Raw genomic sequence first — 23862 nt, 5'->3', positions numbered from 1 at the left:
AGCGCTTGTAGCGGAGTTTGGGGTTTCCAAAAAAAATTGAAAATTTCAGTACACATGCAATTTTAGTGCATATTATTACCGCTTTGAGCGGTTCTGTGGAATTCCCTCATAGTCGATGCTGGGTGGAATATAGTTCACCCGCGATTGTCAAAGCAGCAGGATTCGAACCCTCCGACGCCTTGTGGGTCCATCTCTATGCAAATAACTGAACGCCCGGGCGACGCGCTTATCAATCTTGCACTGATCGCGTCGGCAGCAGCAGCAGCTGGTACCGGTCGTGTGTCTACACTAGAGATACCGTCACTAATACGACGCACACGATCCGACGAGCAATCTCTATATTCTATATCGTTTTCATTATCTGCTCGTATAATTATGCTAAACGATTAATCGATCAATCAATCGCGCCCGGATTTCTCATTTTTTGTTACGGCCTTACAAAACCGTATACAATACAAATCTTAAACGACGGCCCAGATGGCGTCCTCGAACAGAGCGGATAGCGCGCGCGCGCATAGACACTAAGTACTATGCTAATATAGCCATCTGCGACTAGTGTATCAGCGAAACTATACTGATTACGCGTATTTTCTAGTCTTTTGTTGTCTATAATCGAATTTCGATTCGGTGTAAACGCGTGAAGATGAATAGCTTCATAATTTGAAGGTTAACTTCATTTTATTTGTAGTAACAGCCTTCGCTACTATAGTATCTGTTAATATACGCAGAAAATCCCACGATAGCGACGAAAAAATATTAAGTCCGAAAACGTTTCCTTGAGCTGGTAGTTTATTCTATACGCGGATTCTAATTCGTGATAAATAAATTACAGTCGATTTCTATTCTTTTTGACTGCAAGAATAGTTGGTTTTGAAGGTTATATACACCAGGAGGGGTAATACCTGGAACGCAACTGTGTGGGCAGAACAGCGTCATCATCGTGCGCGCTGACAGAAGGCATAGCACACGCCACGCCACGGGCGCCAGAGACCCTTACAAAAATCGAGTTGTAGGTCAAATAGCGCGTGGACACAAAAACTCGATCGCGGTGTGTTGGACGGGTGGGCGGCACGGGCCACGTGGAATCTCGAGTTCGTTTCAAAGCGGCCATATGGACGGATTTCCGCGAGCTCCTTTTTTTTAAACCTACTCGACCCCGATTAGCTCGCGGATTAGCACGCGCGGTCGATTCAGGCACGCGCGCCTATACGAACTATATACGGTAAATAGGCCTCGGTAAGTGGAGCTGTAACAATGGGGCCCAGCGCTCATCCAAGATATAATACTCGAGCTTGTGGATTGAACACGATGGCTACGATGAAATATCGAATTTCGCTTTGTTGTCGATTCTGATAATTCCGAATCGGGGCCAATCGACGAGCTTCACCTGCGGCCTCGCGGATATGAGCTCGAATATTTTTGAGAGCGTTAAACGCTGTTTGAAATGATCTTGACTCGATGTTTCGACATAATCCAGCATGGCTGCCTACCAGATGGCACTGGCCTGGTTAGTTTCTACTTTTTTGAAAAAAACCCACCAGATTTTTCATAATCCAGCTGTACCATATTTCCCTTAGGATATAGTTACGAAATGAGAAATGATATCATTTTTTCGTATACGTAATTTATACGAAATTAATGAATATCATATATGATATTGTAGGTATGACGCACCTGCGCCGTAGACACTAACGATGTATCAATATTAGATGACGGACCTCTTTGAAGCGACGATTAGTGAAGCTCGTAGAAATAGAAACAGCCCTTATAGATAGAGAAAAAATGATTATCAAGAGAAGCTTTAGCTCCTTGATCTGTATTGATCGTCGGCGTTTTGAAAGGTTCGCGCAATTTTTCGCCTAGCGCAATTTCCGAATAACGCCGTCCGCGAGATGTCCCCGACCCCCTTCCCCGAACCCGATGTACACGCCCGTAATCTAGGTTTTGAATCATCGAATATGAATGTCGCTTTGAAAATCTCGACCGTTTAAGGAAAAAGGACAATATGATGAAAAACTAAGAGAGTATTGACTCAATCCTACGCTAGCAATTGGCTTTCTGCTCAATTCTACGAGCCATTTTTCATAAGTGTCAGTTTTGAAAATAGCGTCAATACCCTTTTCATATATGTCTCCTTTTCATCGTAAATATGGATTTTCGTTTTCATTTTCGATCTTAAGTCGACGGTCGTTTGAAGTAGAAAATACACCCGTGTCGTTTTTAATTTCCCTCGATATCAGACGAACGCGCTCTCTCACTCGTGTACGGGGTATCGCCCCCTGGGGAGCGAACGCCTAATTAAAATGGCATCGACACGTCGACGCCGGCGCGCACCTGATGTAACGCGCCGCTGTAGTTTCAATTCCCGACGTTCCGAGGGTAATTGACAGAAACGTCATTTAAATTTCCTAGCCCCGCACAGAATATATATATATAACCGGCATTAAAGCGCCTAGAAACGACATCGAACGCGATGTTGACCTTCTTCTCAAAAGCCATCTAATTCGAAAGCCATGCATCTCTTAAACTACTAGAATACGGGCAACTTCGAGCTAATAACTGCGTAGCCAGGCGACTCGAGAAATTTGCGATCTTCTAACCTATAAATACAGTAGATTTCAGGCTTTTTAGATACATTAATATGCATCGCCTTCGCGATCTTACGTAGTCAGGAAAATGATGGTCTTTTCAGTCGAATTCACGAAAATTCAGACAATTTATAGCCGTTAAATACACCATCTTCGGGGCCATTTGTAGTCGGGAAATTCAAGACACTTGAGACCTTCAACGCTGTTATATTAGCCAACTATAATTCAGCCCATTTCATGCCATCTTTCGAACCTTTCTAAATGCAGCATCATCTTCAAAATTCCAAAAATTCGGTTGTAGAATTAAGCATAGTTTAGATTATCTATGTTATCATCGTTAAGTGACCGTTACTTAGCCAGGGAATCCTAGATCGTCTCTTTACGTCGAGATTTGGGAAAAACTTTACTCGAGTCGTTTTCCGTGCGTTGACACTCGATCGATGGTCGGGGGAATTTTGTGACAAAAAGCCAAACGTCGGGGAGAAGTGAGGCTAGATAGCGCGTAAAATCAAACAGTCTACGTCTTACGTATTTGGTTGTGTTAATTGATTGATTCTTACCAGATCAAGTCAGGGGAAAACTCAGATAAAAATAAAGTCAAGTAAAGGCGGCCAACTTGTACAATATTCCACTTGTAAATACGGTACGATGGAGTATCCCAATTATAGAAAACGTATACGTATAAACCACCTGGTTATTTATTGCCTGTAATTTCTGTAAGTAATGAGGCGCGCAATTACTCCAAGCCGGTGTAACTGCTATCATCGATAGTACAACATCGAAATCACGTATATACACAGCCAATCGTTGTATACACGATATTATACGGTTTAATTATTACGGCGTATATAAATAAATCCGCGCAATCGATTGATACCCGGGTCGTCGTCGCCGCTACCGATGCTGCTACTGCCGCTGCTGATGATGATGATGATGATGCTATATAATACCTAGACAACCTGTTCTCGTCGACGGGGCTTAACGCTATTTAACTCTATACGCGGATGATAGAATTACGTATTTATTAATCGACCGCGTATCGCCGACGACCGCGAGAGCCGATTAATCGCGATTGGTATCGATGAGGCGACGCCGACAATATGGTCGTAACGCGGCGACGATTCTCGCTCGGTGTGGGGAAGGGGGGATTCGAACTCGGACGGCATAGATAGATAGATATTGATTTTTCGTAAACCGCACATACGGTGCGCGCCGAAAGGCTGTACTTAAAAATTAAGGCACTGAAGCCCTGTGCATAGTGCATTATTGGTGCAATTTTTTACAAAAGAGATATAGTAATAATAATAATATTAATAATATTAATAATGATAATAATAATCATAAGAATAATAATAAAAGTAGTAGTAATAATAATGTTAATAACAATAATAGTAATAATAATAATAATGATAATAATATTAATAGTTATAATAGTAATGATAACATTAATGATAAGAATTACTACATGAATAATAACAATCATAAAATAATCCCGCGCCTGGCTACGGGACCAACGAACTAATGAAGCCCTGGGCCCAGTTTCACGAAAAAGTTTAACCCTAAAACGGTTAAGTTTGAATTGTTGTCCTCATTGAAAATGTGAAGTAACTAATAGCGATAACAACAATTTGAGTTTAACTTTTTTGTGAAACTGGGCCCCGGGCCCTAGAGGCTGGATCAGACCTATCGTCCTTTGCTTGTATTTGATGGCCGATTTCTAACTCGTCACTTTCACGCGGGGACTAAGAGTTCGGATCTCTGCGAAAAAAGTCAGGATGACATCGCGAGACTCGGTCACGTTCTTCCCTCGCGGGGATTCGAACCCGATGGCATCGCGAGACTCGACCGCGTTCCTCCTTCGCAGGGATGTTATGACATCACGACGTCGGCCTTATGGAACCGATAAAAATCTCCCAGCATCCCGTAATTTGTAAAAAGGCTCCATCATCACCGCGTATACGCATAATATTGAAATATGTCATCCATTTCAAGCGTTAAGACGACTCGCAAATAACGCGGACGAGGCGGCGCGGTCCTGATCGATTCAAATCAATTCTAGAAAATCAATCACGATTTTGCCGTATACACCGGCCCCTCGTCGGCGCCGTCGCACTCGCATTAGCGCGCGCCGTGCCGAGCGGCTGCAGACAAGCGGATTAAATTTTAACAAAAACGAATCGGATTTTATTATTTATTAGAACGTCGACGACGAGGCTGAAACGCGATACAGTCGACGACGCGATCGATTTGAGCGCGGCGGCTACGCGGCTTCATCGATCGCGAGCCCGAAGACAACGACGGCGACGGTGCCGCGGCACGCCCGTCTGGATAGGTGGCGCTTCGATCGCCGAATGACCGTGAACTTTGCTTTCATATCCGTACAGGTGGCAAAGAAACCCTGGCAGCGAAACGAAATCTTAGTTTTTTTTTTTATGCAAGACATTAAGAGTATTTTCTAATTGATATGTCTCGCTAAAGGTCGCGATTTGCTTTTACATAATTTGTCAATGCACAATCTAGATAAGTCAATATTTTTGAGGTCATTCCGTTATTGAGAAAAATAGGAAAGCGTTGATCGTTCGCAAACTCTTTAGACGTCACTTCAGCAATCTTTTGCATTTATCAGTTAACCCACCAGGTGGTAGTGTCGGTCAATACCAGGGAGTTTTATTTTTCCCAATACGCCCGATCGTCATGGTGTGGTCTCAAAACTTCAGCAGAGCTAGTTGTCGACGTTTTGTAGCCCTAGAACAGCGCGTAATCATTCTTTGTATCATAAGTTTGCAAATTCGACGCCTATAGTTCAGGTTTCTCGATGCCTGTGGGAACTCCGTCGATTCACCTCGTGACTAATAGAATATATCCATTTAGTTTCATCCGGGCGCGCGCGCGCGCGCGACTTTGTGCTTGACACGTGTCCAATCGATACCTGCCCCTAAAGAAACCTCGTTAGCGATGCATCGCTTGAACGCGAAATTACATAGAAAAAAAGTTATTCAATTTATGGATCGTTTCGATTCATATACGAGTGACGAGGCGCGCGTGCGCCGAGCGGGCGTATACATCCGGTAGAAATATTCGATAAAGGATTTTATATGGGCTTTAGATTTCGGCTACGAGACTGTATTTCCGCTACAGCTGTGAGGAGAGGGGTTCTTCTAGAACCTTTTGTATCTGTTCTACTCGCCGCTCTCCCACTACAGCTGTGAGGATAGGGGTTCACCGAGAACCTATTGCGACCGTTCTAATCGCTGGACTGTCCTTTCTCGTCGGTCTTAAGGGTTGGAAAGATACATTTGCAATGGCGGCGGCCGGTTATACCAGACTTTCGTTGCCTCGCGATGAAGGTCAATGAAAGTATTTTGAATCAGATCGATCAAAGCAGTCTCTATTTATTCCTAGAAGAATAACGGTTAAAACAAATTTTCAACTCAAATAAGCAATGTCTTTAGCGGTGTTCGATATTTTATTAGTAATAGTTAAAATAGCGTGGCACCAAACCCGTAGATTATAGTTAAGAAAAGACTTTAACGAAGTACTACTGCCTCGAGCACGCAAAGAAGATCCCGCGAACGCGATATCGTTTCTTCTCTGGATATCGAAGGGCTTTGATATGCGAATCTGAGCGATGCAGCGGCCCGGTCGTGTTCCCAGATCCAATCACGATTTACATCTCATCCACCGCTCGTCGTGTATCACACACAGATAGAAGGCTTCTATAATTTATCACAGCGCCATCGTGCGCAAGCCTTTCAGTTATAGTACCGCTCTCGCAACGGCGGAGCGGCGCGCGCGCGCGTGACTGGATTTAAATTCAGAGAACTACAAGAACGAACTTGGCGGTATCGAAAGATTTCAATTCTAGATGCGTCGCAGAGATCGCTTTTGATGATCAAGAGAAGATTTGCGGGAATGAGTTCATGAATTCGAGTCGAGCCGAATGAAATTCGTCTTCACAGGGAATCACTGATTCGAGTTTAATTCGACTCTGCTGGGATCGGCAGTTCCACGGTTTCGTGGATTGAATTCGACTCTCCAGTTCCACAATAATGCGTGGGTTAGATTTGACTCTGGATTTAGTTCCACGTGTGCGGGTCGAATTCAACTCTGGACCCAGTTCCACAGTTGTGTGGGCTTAATTTCTCTTCAGATCAAGTTCCCGCCTCCGGGGACGAATTGACATTTTCATGCGCCGGCTTTTAAACGCACAACCGGGCGCGAACCGCACAGCGAAGCGTTTCTGCTATTCTGTCAGGAAACTCGTTTCATCAACGGTAATAACATTTATTCCTAGACACGCATATTCATTCGTGTCCCTTCCGACTTCATTACGTGGATAAGACAATACGTTTTATGCCGTTTAGATACTTAACCGTAAATGGTGTCGGTAAAAAAAACTTCAAGACCTCGAACTTTCCGACTTTAATATAAGTTGTATTACGCTTAAACGCGGTTACCTTTCCATTATTGTTGATGAAACCTTCAAAGATTTCATAGCATTCGCTAAACATACGCCTTCTTTATATACTTACTTATATACTTACCAGGTATATGGTATTACGAACAATGAAAATAATATATACATCTATGGACAAATTGCGCAATTTCGCCCGCGGTTAAGAACGTTAACTTCGAGCGCGCGCAGTCTTTGTGAAATAGTGGATTCTGCCGGTTGTAAATCGATTCGAGCGAGGGCTCGCGTTTTTAGTTACTGCTGATCAAAGCCCGCCTTGCGGGCATCCGTTTCGCGGATAATATTCGTTTACTACCGCTAATGCGCGTATCTCGCTTTTAATAAACTCGACCGTCCGTCGCTAGATGGCGACGTCGTCCGCGTTTACGGAGGCTGCCGGTGATCGGGCGGTTCGTTTGAAACGCGTGGCGATATCGATGATTTAGTTCGCTATTCTCTTAGCAGGTGTCAGCACGGGCTAATTCACCGCGCTCATCGATTTGCATGAATATTGTCCTTTTGCATTTCGAAATGCATTTATCGTTGAAAGTCAAATATAAAGCTTTCAAGTCATACATATATATCACTTCTAATAGGTTATTGATGAAATGTAAATGTCAAATTGTATTCATACACTCGTAGAAATGTGGGTTCAAAGACTGATCATAATCCATATAACTTTGGAACTTGATCCAGAAATAGATTAAAAGCACACAAATTGAAAATGATCTAGCTGTGATACTGGATCCAAAGACAAATTAAAACCCATGCACAACTGTGGAACTGTGTCCGAAGTCAAATTAAACCCACACAACTGTGGAACGGGGTTCGGATACAAATTAAACCCACACAACTTCGGTTCTGGAAATGGCCCCGAGAAAAATTAGACCCTCAAAACAGTGGTACTGGTTTCAATATTGTCGAATTAAACTCGCTCTGGAAACAAATCCACAGTCGAATGCAAAAAGTCCACGATAACAAATCCATCTCTCAGTGTTTGATTTTGAATTTCGACATATACTCGATGATTATCGAAAGTCCTCAAGTCGAAAAAAAAGAGAGTAACCGGCGATACGCCATAAACGACGGCCGTTTAATTTTCGTTTTTTTCTGTCTTTTGTTTTTGCCGGTGTCGCCGCAGAGGACCGTAAACTGTTCGTGGGCATGCTCAACAAGCAACAGGCGGAAGAAGACGTCAGACGCCTATTCGACCCGTACGGCTCCATAGAAGAGTGCACGATACTACGAGACCAGAACGGCAATTCAAAAGGTCAGTGTCGTCCCGCACGAGAGATAGAAATTCCCAGTTCCAGCAGTTAAGTCGTAATTAGAAAATTAAAGAAAAGAAATCTGACCGATTGAAAACGTCTATAAAAACTAACAGTTTACAGTTTACAGTTTATCTGACAAACTCAAGGTCTACAAATTAGACAATATGAGTGAAAAATAGAACATTCTACAAAAAAGTAGAAAATTTTATTTGACAAACTCAAGGTCTACAAATTAGACAATATGAGTGAAAAATAGAACATTCTATTTTAGCAATTTTACTTATGAAGATACATAAATTATTAAGTGTTCGGATGTTTTTGTCTGCATAAGGGAAGGGAATTTATACTGGTTTGGATAAATTGAAAATTTTCTGTCAATGTACTTGGTCCTTAAATTATCAAGGGTTGGACAACATAATATATATTGAATTTGTCCCCTATAGCACCAGTTTCAATTGGAAGTTTGTGGTTACACGTTCTAAATCTACTTAAACTATATAGCAGGTCATCAAGACAATAACGACGAATCGCTCAATCACAATATCCGTAATGAACCGCCGAAGATTGTATAATTCGACACTAGTTAATGGGCTGAAAAATTCATTTTCATCCAAAAACTATCGGATATATTTTTGGTGCTTTCTTCCTGATCAAATGAAATTCGTTAATTCATTCAAAATGTGTGCAGTGATTCGTTTCGTATCACATTCAAATATGTATCTTATATATTTCATTCTATAATTTATTCGAGGTATCATTTAAGACTGAGGAACCACCCGAGATATTTCAAACATAAATGAAGAATTATCTTTTGTAATGGAATATACTCCTTTCTAAATATATCAGTTTTCTAATCCTTATAGCTTAACTAGCTTAGCTCGGGGAGAGTAATCGGGGATAGTTAATGGTGTATTACCAGTCCTGTAAACATTGACGTTGGCATTTTGTATCATTGACATAATGATTTTATTCGTTTAAATATTTTTTTAGGTTGTGCATTTGTGAAATTTAGCTCCCACAACGAGGCACAAGCAGCCATCAACGCGCTCCACGGGAGCCAGACTATGCCAGTAAGTGTCGCCATCTTTATCGTCTTCGTTAAACTATATATCTTCAGTTTATTTAAACCAGTACGCGAGCTCCGTGGTCGATTCAGTCGTATTCTACTGCACGCAATGCGATCTGATGTTTTGCTAGCGCCCGAGTCGAGTAAAACTATCGAAAATAACGCTTAGGATAGGTTCCGTTATTTTTTAGGCGTAGCGTTCGAATTGAGTTTGAAAAGTAAAAACAGACCCCTTTTTTCGGTCGAATCTACCCCCATCACTTCGAAAATAGGTCCCCTCGTTAGTACCACGTAGCTCGTCCAAACGATGTGTCGTATTTTTTGTAAAACGTTATTCATCTAATCTCCATAAGTCGTTTTCCCTATCGGAGAAACAATATCTGCTTCATTTCTACGAAAAACTTAAATCGCCAACTGGAGGAAGTATGTATTTTCTTTACGGAAAGGTATAATTATGTCTTAAAAAGTTCCCCCCTCTTTTCGCGAAAGCCTGTAGCAATTCGAAAGTTAAACTTCCAGCCAACTTGTTACGTGAAATAGTTCCCTAGTCTACTCGTAGATGGCGATGTATTCGACGCTTCGGGCGGCTGACTAGGTTAGTTCGGCGAACTATTCGCAGAGGGAGCTACTAGTCCCATCGCCGCCGACGACGACGGCGACGGCGAGGTTCTCGCTTTTACCGGTAGATGTCGCCGGTGGCTACTGGATTACACCGAGGTGTAATCATCAATCACGGCAACGGTAATATCGATAGGATATTATATCGATCGGCCGGGGTTCGATGGAGCGACGCGTTGCTTTAAAGCCCGCAACGCTCGCTATGAGTCACGACGACGACGTCGATTTTTGCCGATCGTTTCTGTGTTCTGTTTCGACGTCGCTTTTCTTTTTTTTGTTCGCCCGAACAAAGAAATATAATAACGACGCCGTATTAATAATACACTATTGCCTCGTGCTGTTATGATCGAGCTAGGTACGTTTTGGCATCACGGCACGTAATGATGCTGAACGATGCACGTGAGAGGCTGGAGGAATAATCTTCGTTCTATATCTGTTCCCCGCTTTTGGGGAGATCTGCTTAACTATATATACTTACCCGAAAAAAAAGAGTTTGAGTCTTAATATGATCTTACCGATAATACCGAATCGAACGTGTGTTGTTGCGTGGTTTTTTTTCTGTAAGGATGTTCTGTTGATTTTTGGACTCGATTTTAACTCGCACACGCTGTTCGGAACTGGGTTCAGCCAGATCAGACCCACGCAACTGTGAAACTTGGTTCGGATTCGAGCAAGTGTGGAACTTTTTCCAGAGACTAATGAAGCCCATTCAACAGTGGAACTGGGATGCAGTCTAGTCGAAACCACGCAACCTTGAAAGTACGTTCAGAGTTTAGCAACTGTAAAACTGGATCCTAGTACCGATAAAGCCCATTCAACAATGTGGAAAATCAAACCCACACTACTGTGTAACTGGGTTCAGACTTAAATTCAAATCGATACAACACTGTGGAACTGGATCCAGAGACAAATTGAACCCACGCCCCTGTGGAATTGGATCCTTCAGATTCGAATTAATTCCACATAACTGTTTACTCGGTTCAGACTCATACTATCAAAGAATCTAAAACGACGAATCTACTGTCAAACTCAACTGACAAATGAACTGTAATCGCTTTTGTCGTCAGCCTTTTGTTTTAGCGACCAGGAACAGGGCGTGTCGATAGTTTGAGGCGATAGTATTTCTAGATATAATTACCGGTTTGAGCGACAGTCAGTCTGGTGATGATGATCGGGCGGTTTTTTGTTTTTTCGTCGTATCTATTCTCGACGCGCGACGGTGTTTTTTTCTGTGCAAATCGGTCGACCACTTTCATCCGATTGCGCGAAAACGTATAGCGTCGATTGCAGACCAAAAACAAAAAAAAAAGATTCAGTACGCCTGATGATGGCTAATAGTTGTTAGCCGAAACGTCGCTCCTCAAATAGAATCATTCTGATACAGAATTTTTCAATTTTGGCTTAGTTATTGTGGGATTTCTCTCGACAAAAAAAAATGTTTTCAATTTCTTCAAAGACATCGGCGTGACCGTATAACAATGGATCTGTTTTATGGAGAGTTTACGATTTGACAATTTATTTTGTGACAGTTTGTCGAAGTTTTGTCTTAACTTCGTCATCAAACAAACTGTTTTTCGTTTCTTTCTGTTTTATGTTTCCTTGATGATGAAGTTTAACAAAACTCCGAAACTGTCGCGAAATAAATCATTAAAGTCATCAACACTGTGGGTAATTCTGAAATGCTGATATCAATATCAATCTCTCTAACAGCTGTTTTTCCTTCATTCTGTCTGACCCCTCACTTGAGTGAAAAGGTAAACAGAATATTATCGGTGGTCCCAAACTGCAAACCCTTTTCGACGAGGAGTACATCGTGTAGTTTTTGTGAAACAAGCGAATATTTTTGTTATTCAACAACTTCCCCGAGACCAGTCCGAACCGATTTTGGCTGTTTCAGTATTGCCGGTGCCAAATTGGTGTAAACACTCTTTTAACACCTGCTCCGAGGCAGGAAAGAATTTCTATATTCTTTAAATTCTTTATTTACGAATTGAATTACATTAACAATATAGGTAATAACAATGTAATTCAAGTCGATGGACACCGGGAGAAGTTACAAAGTTTTAATGTACATTTAAATGATTCAATAGGCAATATCAGTAAAGTCTTTCGATCAATATAATTCATCAATTTCTTGAGAACAGTGTCAGAAGCCCGTAGTTATTTCAGCCCGATGCCATTAGGCAGAAATCAGGCAGGTACTTATAGCTTCGATGTACCCCTTATTCGACGAGGACGATTTCGAACGAAAAATTAGAATTTCAAATGGGCGACGGGTGTCGTTGACGTCTGATATGTCCGGGGCCGGCGATACTTATATAGCGCCTAATCAACGAGCCGAGCTGTACACCTCGCCGCGTTCGGGGGGTTATTCAACACGCTCGCAATTACCGATCGCTTTCACTGGTGTTGACAGTTGCGTTGATCGATACATCGCGCCCGCCGGTTCTACCGCCCGTCTCTCCGATGACGGCGCTCTTCCCGTATATTGCCTGGCTGTCAACAAAAATACGGCCGCCGGCTTTGAATCGCCGCCGCGGCGTCTTAATAAGTTTTGGATCGCGTTACGGAATCGATCGCTAATCGTTGCCGAGTCTCCGTATCTTACATCTCTCCCTCTCCCGTCTCTGTTAACGGTATTTCGTGGCCATTGGTATAGCGCGGTCGAATTCGCGTTTTTTTGTTCCTTGCTCTGTCGCCTCTACGCCGCCATATCCGTGCAAACCGCTGGCTTCGAAAACCGGTTGTGTCCACGAATAAAACCCACACAGTTATGTCAACGAATCAAACCCACAGTTACTTCTTTAAAAAATCTTCTTATCTGATGAGGTTTAGTTTGAACCGCGAAACTGTGAGGCAATAAACTGTTTTGTAACTGTGGGTTCTATTCGTTAACTCTACACCGAGATTTACATCAGTTCAATGCAGTCACCGGTTATGCCCTTACGCATTTCCCTCTGCGAACCTTCCTTCTTAATTTTTTTTTTCTTTTGTGAACGAGAATGCAGTTCAGGGAGACAGGTAGTTCGCGTTGGCTAGGCTGGCCGTTGATGAAACACTATGAGTCCGTGTTGTGTAAGATGATATAAAATCCCTGCGCGCTAAGAATAAAAATATTCGGAAATGCTTCCCTGAGACGTATACTCCGTGTCGACTACATGCTATTACTACAGGATTACTATAGTGTTATAGTATTTGACAAAAATGTTAAGTAAATTCAATAAACCTATGGAGTTACATAATGAATTTAAGTTTGAAATCAGCTAGATAAATAAGTGAGAATTAAGATAAATTCATGCAAATTAGTCTCGACGTAGGTTCATTGCAATAATCAATTTCGACAAGACCATCCTTAATGGACCCATGAAATATCATAAAATTCGACGCGTCGCAATTAGTTTTTAAAAGAAAGAAACAATCACCTGACGTAGCCTATATCAATATGGCGGCTAGCCAACTGTAAAATGGTTTAGTAACGATAAGATAGAAATAAAGGGAGTATGTTTCAAATAGATAATGACAGTGTAGAGAGGATAGAGAGATTGGCGACCATTATACGTGTATGTATATATCTATTAGGGCGTGGTGCTTTTTGTATCCGGTATATGTAGATTCTATATTAAAGTGTTCCATGCACGCGATACTCAAAACGATCAATTTGCACCAACGAAAATAAAAATGCAACGACGACGCAGAAAAACGATCCTCCGAACTTAAAAATAGAATACGCCAAAATAGGTAATCGTAAAATAGGTCGTCGAATTGAACGATGTCGTCAGATTCGATTATTACGAATAGGGAATTGGGAACTTTTTCGAAAACGAAAAAAATGTTGCGGTATCGGGTTTAAGGTATTTGTACATTTCGATCGATTAAGAAATTCTAGATTTTCCAGAAACTTTTTCAGAGAGACACAACCCGTTATAGACGATTATTTTCATATGTCAAAGTCAATGTCTGCAATTGGTGCATTTCAAATCGGACCGTTTCGAATACGATTGGTGTATTTCAAATCGGATGATGGAATATTTTAATAACTACGATGGAATATTTTAATTACTATATAATGATCATGATCAGCTAGTGTCGGCGGCCCGTCGTAATTACCCGCGTTTTATTCGACGTTCGGGCGTTTCCGTGCGACGTCGGAAACGGGTTATTTATGCAGCGTCGATATCGCTGCGTTCAGCGAGCCTCGTGGAGTACTGATGCGCCGGTGTTGCCGTGGTAACGTTTTGCTCTGGCGCAATAATATTCATGATGGCCGCGTTAGTGATTAAGCGCTCGTAGGTACGAGATTAGAGTGTTTAGGGGTTTGAGGTAAAAGCCAAGGACGAACGAACGTACGAGGCTTGAAGGGGGGTCTTAAGGGGTTTTTGGAAAATTATGGATTTGGAATTTATTTACACTCGGCCATTTCCATGGTTTGATATGGATGGAGACTTTAAAATAACTATCAACATTGCCCAAATAAGTTGAATTTCAGATTGTATAATAAGTTTAAAACCCACTTTAAACAAAGTTCAAAAGATTACAAGATTCTATTAATGCAAATTTTAAATCAAAGGGGGTTCATAATCTTCGATGAATTATGGATCGGTTCTAATCATGTCTGAAAAGAAATCCGGGTTTCGTCGTCGGAACGCGCGCCACTAGCGCGCACGGCGGATCCTCGCTTGCCGCGAGCGGAATCCTCGATTACCGCAGTCGAATATCGAGTCCTCGTCGGTTTAGAGGTTGTTGTATAAAGGGGGTAAGTAAGCGAAAACATCGCTACGATATAATCGTTCGGTATCGGATAAACCTACACGCTGAAGGCGTCAACAAAACCGCAACGCCCGCCACCGCCTAGATAGTCGAACGAAACAAACGCCTTTTGATATCGATACCGAAAATTGGGCGCACAAAAAAAAACCGATTAAAAAACCCGCGTCACTTCGCGCCGATCACGCGTATTAAATATTTGCGTTCGTTTGTTTGTTGTCGTTTTTTTTTCGTGCTCAGTCGGATCGATTCGCCCGTTTCATCTTCTGTACGAAGCGTCTTCGTCTCATCCCCGACACAGCGCGTTCAAAGGTTTCTACTCGCGAAAAAAAGCGCGCGAATGAGGATATACAATGCCGGGTTTATTGTTATTTTCTCACGGTGAAGGGGGCGACGCCGTTGCCGCCGTCGTCGTTAAATGACGCGAACTTCGGTGAGAAGAGTTTGGTTCATGATTTTATTCTTTTCTACGTGTTGAAATACGTTTTGCGACACTGTCATAATCAGCTACAATTCCAACTGACCCCTGTTTACCGAGATATTTTAACACTGGTTGCTATAAAAAACCACCAGTTGATTTAATGACTGACCCATCTAACGTGGTTTAAAAAAAACTGTTTCGGTAAGTGACCCTTTCGAAATGAAAAGCTTCAAGGGACACCAAATGAGTATATAAAAAAGTATAAACTAACCAAGCAAATAATTAAGAGGGATATCATCTCTATTTCAAGATCAGCACTATCAAGATCAACATTTCAACAAAATGGCTTTCATTTTTAAGCGAGTCATGGTAAATTCGGCGATATGAACATCCATCTATTTTTCTACGGAAAACCTGTCAATACATATCCTTCCACGAAAGCCACCGTGCACGCGCGTCCACAGCGCAGGTCTATAATAAACATCGATATCGCAAACGCGCGCAATTCTTTCGCCGATGTAAAAAAAAGAAAGCACCAACGAAATCGATAATCAATCGGATGATGAAATGAGCGCGCTAATTATCTATCTATCTGTCGGCGTCAGGAGACCGAGCGGATTAACCCTTTAAGCCCCACGCCCTATCTTACTCGGCAAGTCTCCTCGTCAACCGGGCTTTATAAGCGCCGGAAGATAAATTTTCGAAAATGTTCGATTCGTGCGTGGAAACGATCGCCATCTCGTTGCTGGTTTTGGGACGTGTACGGTCCATCGCGTGAATTGCTGACGATAAAGATTTGGGGGAAAAATTTTACTTCAGAAATTATTTCAATGAATCGCAGAGCGTAGTAGCCTATATACAATACATGGAAAACTGGGGTTATAGTCGAATTAAACCCGCACAACACTGTGGAGCTGGATCTAAAATCCAATTAAACCTACACAACTTTGGAAGCGGGTCTATGTTAAAATAAACCCACACAACTGTGGAACTGGGTGTAGAATCGAATTAAGTCCACTCAATCTTGGAACTGGATCCTGCGTCAAATTATACCCACACAACGGTGGGTCTAAATCCATATCAAATTAACTGGAACTGGATCCAAATTCGAATTGAAAAAATGACAGTTGGGGAGCTGGATGTTTCGGTCAAATTAAACCCGAATTACACTGTTGAACTGGATTCAGAGCCGAATTAAAACAGCCGCGCGCGGATACAAAGTATTCAGCGAGCAAATTATTTATTACGTTCGTATTATAATACAGCTAAATGTAATTAAATCGAAACACACACAGAGCTAATCATTACGAAGCGTAATTAGAAAAATATCCACTTGATCAGTAACAGATAACGAGCACTCCATACATGGGTGTGCTACATCATTATAAAATGACATAATACCCGCCGCGGTCTTCGCGCCAGGTATAATAGTCGAGCTCAGTGTACGCGCATACGGTCGGAACTCGATGGCTGAAATATTACAGCGAAAGAAAGCGGGATAGAGTGAGAGAGAGAGAGAGGGAGGGAGGGAGAGTTGTTGGGCTGTAATTTTCTCGTTGATTAGTTTCTCGTCGATAAGTAGCCGGAACGCCGACTGAGTATATTAATGCGATTATTCGACGAGCGTCGCGTAATCTGATATTTTATTGTATTATCTCGCGCAGTCAGGGAGGCATAGATAGAGAACCCCGCCTCCGCGTGCCTCCGAACGGCTCTTGTGCTCCGGGTGCGCGCCCGCTCGCCGGATCGATTTTTAAGTAACGCTTCTTTCCGAACTGGTCCGAAGTTGAGATATTCATGAGTTTCATATTCCAGCTTTCATATATTCCGGCCGTGAGCGTCACTTACTGAAAGGTTGTAGCAGTGTTAAAATACCGCGGTACAGGGGTCAGTTACTGAAAGGTTGTTTAATGTAAACCTGTGTTTAAATACCGCGGTATCGGGGTCAGTTACTGAAAGGTTGTTTAATGTAGACCAGTATTCAAGTACCGCGGTACAGGGGTCAGTTGCTGCGCTGTTGCCGTGGTATCGATTCCAGCATCCGTCACTATCAACACCGGTGTTGATCTCCGCTATCCATTCATCATCCATCGTCGTCGTCGTCGTTGTCGTCGTAATTATCAGCTCGCCTGCCAGGGCTCGCGCGATACGATGATTATCGGGCTCGCATGGCGCGGATTAACGCCCTAATTAAACGCGTTCGCCGCGCTGATCTGAAACTGATCTCTCTCAGCCCGGTTGTCACCACAGTCTAGCTTGCATCGACGATCGAAACGAATCTGTGGTCGGCTCTCTCTCTCTCTCTCTCTCTCTCTAATAACCGACAAGCTGTCGAAGCGATTATCGGGCAATTTCGGGCGATTTGGCCGCGTAAATTCGACGATACCGGCGAATTGGTAGCGTTATTACATGAAGCGTTGGTGCGTACGGAAATTGCGGTGATAGATTTCGTTAAACGGGCGCGATGGCCGTCGGTCATTTGTGTATAGGGTCTCTCATTAATCTTTGACTTGGGAGTGGATCTGGTTGTAGCTGTCAGCCAGTCAGCCGGTCCTTCGGGCAGTCGATCAGCCAGGCAATCCAACGTTCAAGTATTTGAATCCTGCTGGTAGCAATCATTATTTAGTCTGTCAGTCAGTCAGCCACCAGCCAGCCAACCAGCCAGCTAGCCAGCCAGTCAGTCAGTCAGTCAGTCAGTCAGTCAGTCAGTCAGTCAGTCAGGTTTTAGCGTAATGGTGTCTTGTCAATCCAAGGTTCCTGATTTTGAATCCTGGTGGTAGTAGTCAGTCAGTCCTTCACTTACATCGATACGGTGTTCCCGAGTTTGAATCCCGGTGGTAGGAGTCGGTCAGTCTTTCACCGTGGTGTCGGGTATCTTCCATGTTTTTGAACGGTCTCGGGTTTCATGTTCGCGATGCTGGTTTTATGTTTTTGAATCCTGTTGAAAGCATTCTTCCACCCTTCTCTCAATGGACCGACGCATTCACGGTTTGAATCGCGATGATTCGCGTTTTCATTTTGTTTAGTATAGATACCCAAACCGCCTGAGACATTTTCTACTAGTCATATATACAATCTACGCCATTAAACCGGCGTTCCACTGCGAATAGAAACGATAGCGAAAATTAGCATAAATTGTCGAAAATCGCTATTTAATTCGTACACGAGCGCCTGTGCGGTGCCGGACGCGCCGTTATATACTAAATCGTGTACAAATCCCGAATCGAAATTAGTCATGCATTCATTATAATGGTCTCGCATACTAATCACGATGATAACCTTCCGAAATGGCTTTGTGCGTATACATTTCGGGCTGCATCGCGGCAGATGCCGCCGCTTCGGTCGACGGTAATCCCACTTGTATAATCGCAATCCAATCTCAGCGCGAGCTATCGCCGATACGCTCGGACCCGTAGTATAATGGACCCATCATCGCCCATCCTGCGAGAGTCGCATCTGTGCAATACGCGCAAAGCGAAAATCGCTCGCTTCGGTCGGCGCGTTACTGACCGTAACGATGCGACCACGCCATGCTTCCCAGGACCGCCCCCCGGCCGCATACGTACGCGCGACCACCGCCGCGTTGTGCTTACGTGGTTACATATGTTTATGACATGTTTATTATGCATATTTTGTATACGGTAAAATTATTATAGCTTTAAACATTTTTACGATCGAATCTTAATGGACGCGAACGTGGTCCGTACCGATTCGACCGTTAATAACTCGCTAACACATTAATGCAGCACTTTTACCGTGTCGTAAAGATGATATGAAATGTCACGCTAAGAACGAAATCGTTTCCAAAAAGGTTTAGTGATTTATTTCGACGATTCGACTTTTGAACTTAGTAATAAGAGTTATTGCAAACTCAAAGGGCATATAATTCTAAACTATCGGCCTTTTTTACTTTGCTAACTTGGTAGCATTTCATTTCATTAAAAAAACACATTTTGCTCTGGAACTGGATTCAAATTGAAATCAGACCCATACGACTGTTGAACTGGATTTATAAGCCAAATAAAACAATGTGGAATTGTATCCGACGTCAAATTAAACGTACACAACTGTGGAACTGGATATTAATATCCTAAAGTCATATCAAACCTAAATTCTGGGCATCGTTTTCGGGAAAGGCAAATACATAAGAACAAACAAGAAAAAAAACAAAAATAGATCATTATCGCGCGTTCTTATATGACATAATATGTTCTGAACGTGGCTGGCGGATAATTACGAGATTCTCGCTGCGACTCGCGCGAAGAAGCCCGCCGCCCGTATACATAGCTAGAAATTAATAATCAAACCCCGTGAAACGAACAAACAAAGTTCACCGCCCTCGCTTGTCCCGCGGCCGAATTTTTGGTCGCGTCGTCTCTCTCCCTCTCTCGTGCGCGACCCCCGGGGCAATTTTATCGAAACTTTCTATCGATTTTTCGAGAATATTTCGATTCAATTTGCTAATAACGCGTAGGCTACGAATCGTACAGTATATAATGATATGTGTATATAATATATACACAACTGGTCGCGATAAAAGAACATGCAGATATACATGTAACCGACTGGCTGGTGACAAACTGGTCATTGTTTAGTCCGTTAGAGGGACATCTGCCCGAGCAAGGATTAATAAATCATTAAGCAGACTAAATTAGCAGATATAAGTTATAGTTGTCTTTTGAAATACGAAAATATGAATTCAGGCTTTCAGCTATAAAACGTCACAATATTGACTACGCTGAGTGATGTAAAGTTGTAGTAAGCAAAAGCATATTCAGTACATTTTGATGTATTTTTGATGGCAGAATGTAGTGAATATGAGCAACAACAAGTAACATCCGAATTGGGTTTGTACTTGTCTTACAAAAACTCTTAGTTTCTTTAAAATGCTTGGGCGTATTACATGTCTAGCAGCCTGCCGAATTTCTGAAAGCTCGGGTTATGGGTATACTTTACAGAAACGAAGTTAGATTTGATATTTTCATAGTAATTGCAACATAAAGCGTAATTCGTGACAAAGATAACAAAATGCTCTAATTTCTATAAGCAAGGACGGACGAACTGAACCATAAATAACCGTATCGATAGGCATTCGGCATCAAAGGGTTAATTTGTTTAATTAGCATCATTCGCAACTGCTATCTAGGCGTAGATCGTAATTCGGGTTTCGAATTACGGTGTTTTGTCGGATGTTTCAATGGACGACCGAACGGACAATACGGCGATAATTGCACGGTTCAGTTCGGCGGCCAGATGGCCTGGCGGGCGCTAACACGCCCAGGCAGCCGTCGGGGTGACGGTTTCGACGCTTTGAAAAATCTAGGCGTTCGTTCGGATTATAGCGGAGAGGGTTGACCCGCCTGACAATAACTGTTAGTAACGCAGTTTATGTAACCATTAATCCTGCCCAGCTGCGCACGGAATTTTACGATTTCACTCCGAGATTGTTACTATAGGATTTTGATTTGACATATGAATCGGTCATCTCTCCCTAGTGAAAAGGAAGGTCTGGGCTATATTATACTCCAAGCTCAGAACTCATAATAGGTATCTATCAGGTCTACCTGAATTGCGCCAGTTTTGTTTCGAGGAAGCGGACATTGCTATCTAAGATAAGAACTCAGTTGCACAGTGTTGTGACGATGTCGTAGTCGTCTTATAGAAATCGAAGTCGAAATATATGACAAGTTTTGAGTCGTTGAATAAGCTTTAAAACTGAGGTGGTCCTAAATCATAAGTCATTATTACGCAACACTGGCTTAAATGAGTCATCTATCGGATCAGGTACACCGATTGACGTCGGAAACTTTGATAATTTTATCTAAACTTTAAATATAAGAAAAACGTAGAATGTAAGAAGATGACTTGGCCCTTTAGGTTATTTATCTAAGGAAAACTATGCGCCATTCTTCAATGCACTCATTATAAACGCCACAATTTGGGTCATGTTATAGTTCTGGTGAGCTTTCGTCCAGTTTTCCTGTTGATAGGATCGGGAGCATTTTGAATATGAAAATATTTAGAATATCTAGAGTGTAGCGTGTATAAACAGTGCAGCACGCACACGCACGCACGCACGATATCGGTAATTAACGGCACTCGACTGACCGGCGCTTTTCGGTGGCCGGTGCCACTCGACACGCGGACAACGCGCACCGTCCACTTCTCGAACTCGATGCTAGAAACGTCGCGTCGAGAGCCGTCGGTGAAGAGCTTGCGATGCCCCGAGACGATACGGTCGGCGCGTTGTCCGCGGCACTCGACATCGTCGACGGGAGATTTTCTAGTGTATCGTTTGTCATCTGCACGGTCGAGTCGCGCGTATCGACGGCTTCGCGCGCCGGTGACAATTTCAACTTTTGACCCGCTAAGAGCCTTTCGCACACGATGTAGCCGTCATGAATTTATTCATGTTAGAATGCGTTCCTACGCAGGCTCCGAGTGTCTGACCAGCCAAAGTACATCGAATCCATGTTACATATATGATTTGCATCGGGAAATCTGGTTGCGCAGTTGTAACGGTTTAGTTCATCTACTCTGGACCCAGTTACCACTTCTTGTGGGTTTTATTTGTCTCTGGGTTCATTTCCATGTGTTGGGTTTAATTTGAATCACTTGAATCCAGTTCCACAGTTATGTGCGGGGTTTATGTGTTTAAATCGAATCGGTAGCCAGTACCACAGGTTATGTGGGTCCAATCCACATCTGGAACGAGTTCCACCCTTTTGCGGGTTTAATTCTACTGTGGATTCAGTTCCACAGTGGCGTGGGTCCTTTCAGTACAGAGCTTGCAGTGTGGGTTTAATTTGACTCAAATTATGACTCTAATTTTACCAAGTGGCATGTCCCTAAGAGTTGCGTCGGTCGAAGTCGACGGGCAACCACTAGCGACCCTGGTCGGATCCTCGATTGCCGCAGGTGGAATCCTTCTCTGCCGCGCAGTCCCCGTATTACCGTGCGCTAAATACGCACGCTACGTAAACATTTTTTTTTCGATGACTAAACTTTTATCGTAACGACACACAACGGGACGGGATAATCGAATCAGCGCGAGAATCGTCAGAAAATCGAACCTTATACGCATTTAGACCTTTTGTTCGTCACCGGCGCTTAGACCAGACCCTATATACACTGAGGACGACGACGAGGATGATAAATACGCATTTAAATTCGATCTGAACAATAGAATCTAAAAGTTTCATTGTGTTCCGCGCACGAGAAACGATACAATATACGCGTCGCGATGAAAGCAGGGTTTAATATCCGCTTATTGTAGTTTAGTGCGTGCGCGCGCCACGCGGCGCTGTCGGCCGCCGCCGCCGCTGCTGCTGCTGCTGCGGCTCGGCGGCGAGGTAGAGACTAGCGCGCCGTAGCCGCCTCGTCGCATTAGCCATCGAGCGATCGTACGAACGACCACGCGCCACAGCATCATCAACCGGCTGAGAGAGAGTATAGTTACAACTAGAAATTAGCAGCAGCAGCAGCGTCCAGATTTAAATCGCGAAACGCCGCATCGGGAGCTTGATACGTTTTTCGCCGACTTTAGAAGCGATCGGAATCGGAGACAACACGTTTATTCAGAAGAAAAAGCGCGTAGGATTTTTCGGGCGATCTCTAAATCATTACGGGGCCGCGATTTTCAAACGGATTTCGATAAACGCGAGTGCAGCCCGGACGTAGGTTCGTACTAGACCGATTATCGTAATATTGTAATAATAACATTTATCATATATACGTAAGTTTATATTCGTTGAAAATATTATTATCATTATTATTATTATTATTATTACTATTATCAATAATAGTTTTATCGACGTTGAGTATTGATCTGTTCATCAGAAGTCGAATTCGCTGGCGATCGCTATTTCGTTGTCCTCGAATTTCGAATTTCAACGGGCATTTTTAGTAACGATAATTTGAAAGAAAACCGTTATTTCGAAACTGCTGCGCACGCGTTTTTCTAAAAAAAAAGGAAAATCCTCGTTTGTCGTTTTCGTAAACCTGAAGTAAAAAAAAAATCGAGCCGTCCTAATTTGTTTTTTTTTCTATACGACGAAACTGTTCAATTTTTCGTATATTTAAAACTAACTCACTGCTGCGGTTACCGTAAAACGCGTAACGGACAAAAAAGTATTAGTAAAAATAAATCGGGATTCGAACTCGATCGAGGAAGAGATCTAGGATTTTCTAGCGCGAAAAAAGATATATGACAGCGAATTAAATTTGTATAAAAACTGAGACCTTGAAACTCGAACTGAGCTCGTACAGACTACAGTCGGACACACGGTCACGCACTTTTCGCAGCGCACGTTGGATTATGTTTGAATTATGAGCACCGGTAACACGTCGACTAGCAGCAGTACGCAAACATCAGTACCAGCAACACCAGCTGCAGCAGCAGCCGTATCAGTAGTTACATCGACTCCGGCACCGTCGCCCGCCACAGCACCCGCACCAGTTACGAACGTACGTAGAATATAAAGCTTGTTTTTGAATGTTTTGAAGTGTCTGTTTGAAAGTGATTTTAGATTATGACGTCCACACTAGAGACGGGTTGTTCCATCCTGCCCAATGGTTAGATACCACGGTACACGGGTCAGTTGCTGAAAGGTTATTTAATGTAAACCAGTGCTTAAATACCGCGGTACAGGGGTCAGTTACTGAAAGGCTGTTTAATGTAA

The 23862-nt window shown here is 42.9% G+C and overlaps 1 protein-coding gene across 1 annotated transcript in view; it reads left to right on the top strand.

Annotated features, from left to right (window-relative positions):
• LOC141914101 (CUGBP Elav-like family member 4) overlaps positions 1-23862 on the top strand; it is a 259996-nt gene that overhangs the window by 188544 nt on the left and 47590 nt on the right. Inside the window, exons 4-5 of the mRNA XM_074805375.1 lie at positions 8183-8311; positions 9303-9382. Coding sequence (XP_074661476.1) covers positions 8183-8311; positions 9303-9382 — 209 coding nt within the window. The remainder of the gene's footprint in view (positions 1-8182; positions 8312-9302; positions 9383-23862) is intronic.

This window comes from Tubulanus polymorphus, chromosome 12 (genome assembly GCF_964204645.1).
Source record: "Tubulanus polymorphus chromosome 12, tnTubPoly1.2, whole genome shotgun sequence".
In the NCBI taxonomy this organism is placed as follows: domain Eukaryota; kingdom Metazoa; phylum Nemertea; class Palaeonemertea; order Tubulaniformes; family Tubulanidae; genus Tubulanus; species Tubulanus polymorphus.
This window is presented reverse-complemented; position numbering and strand designations above follow the sequence as displayed.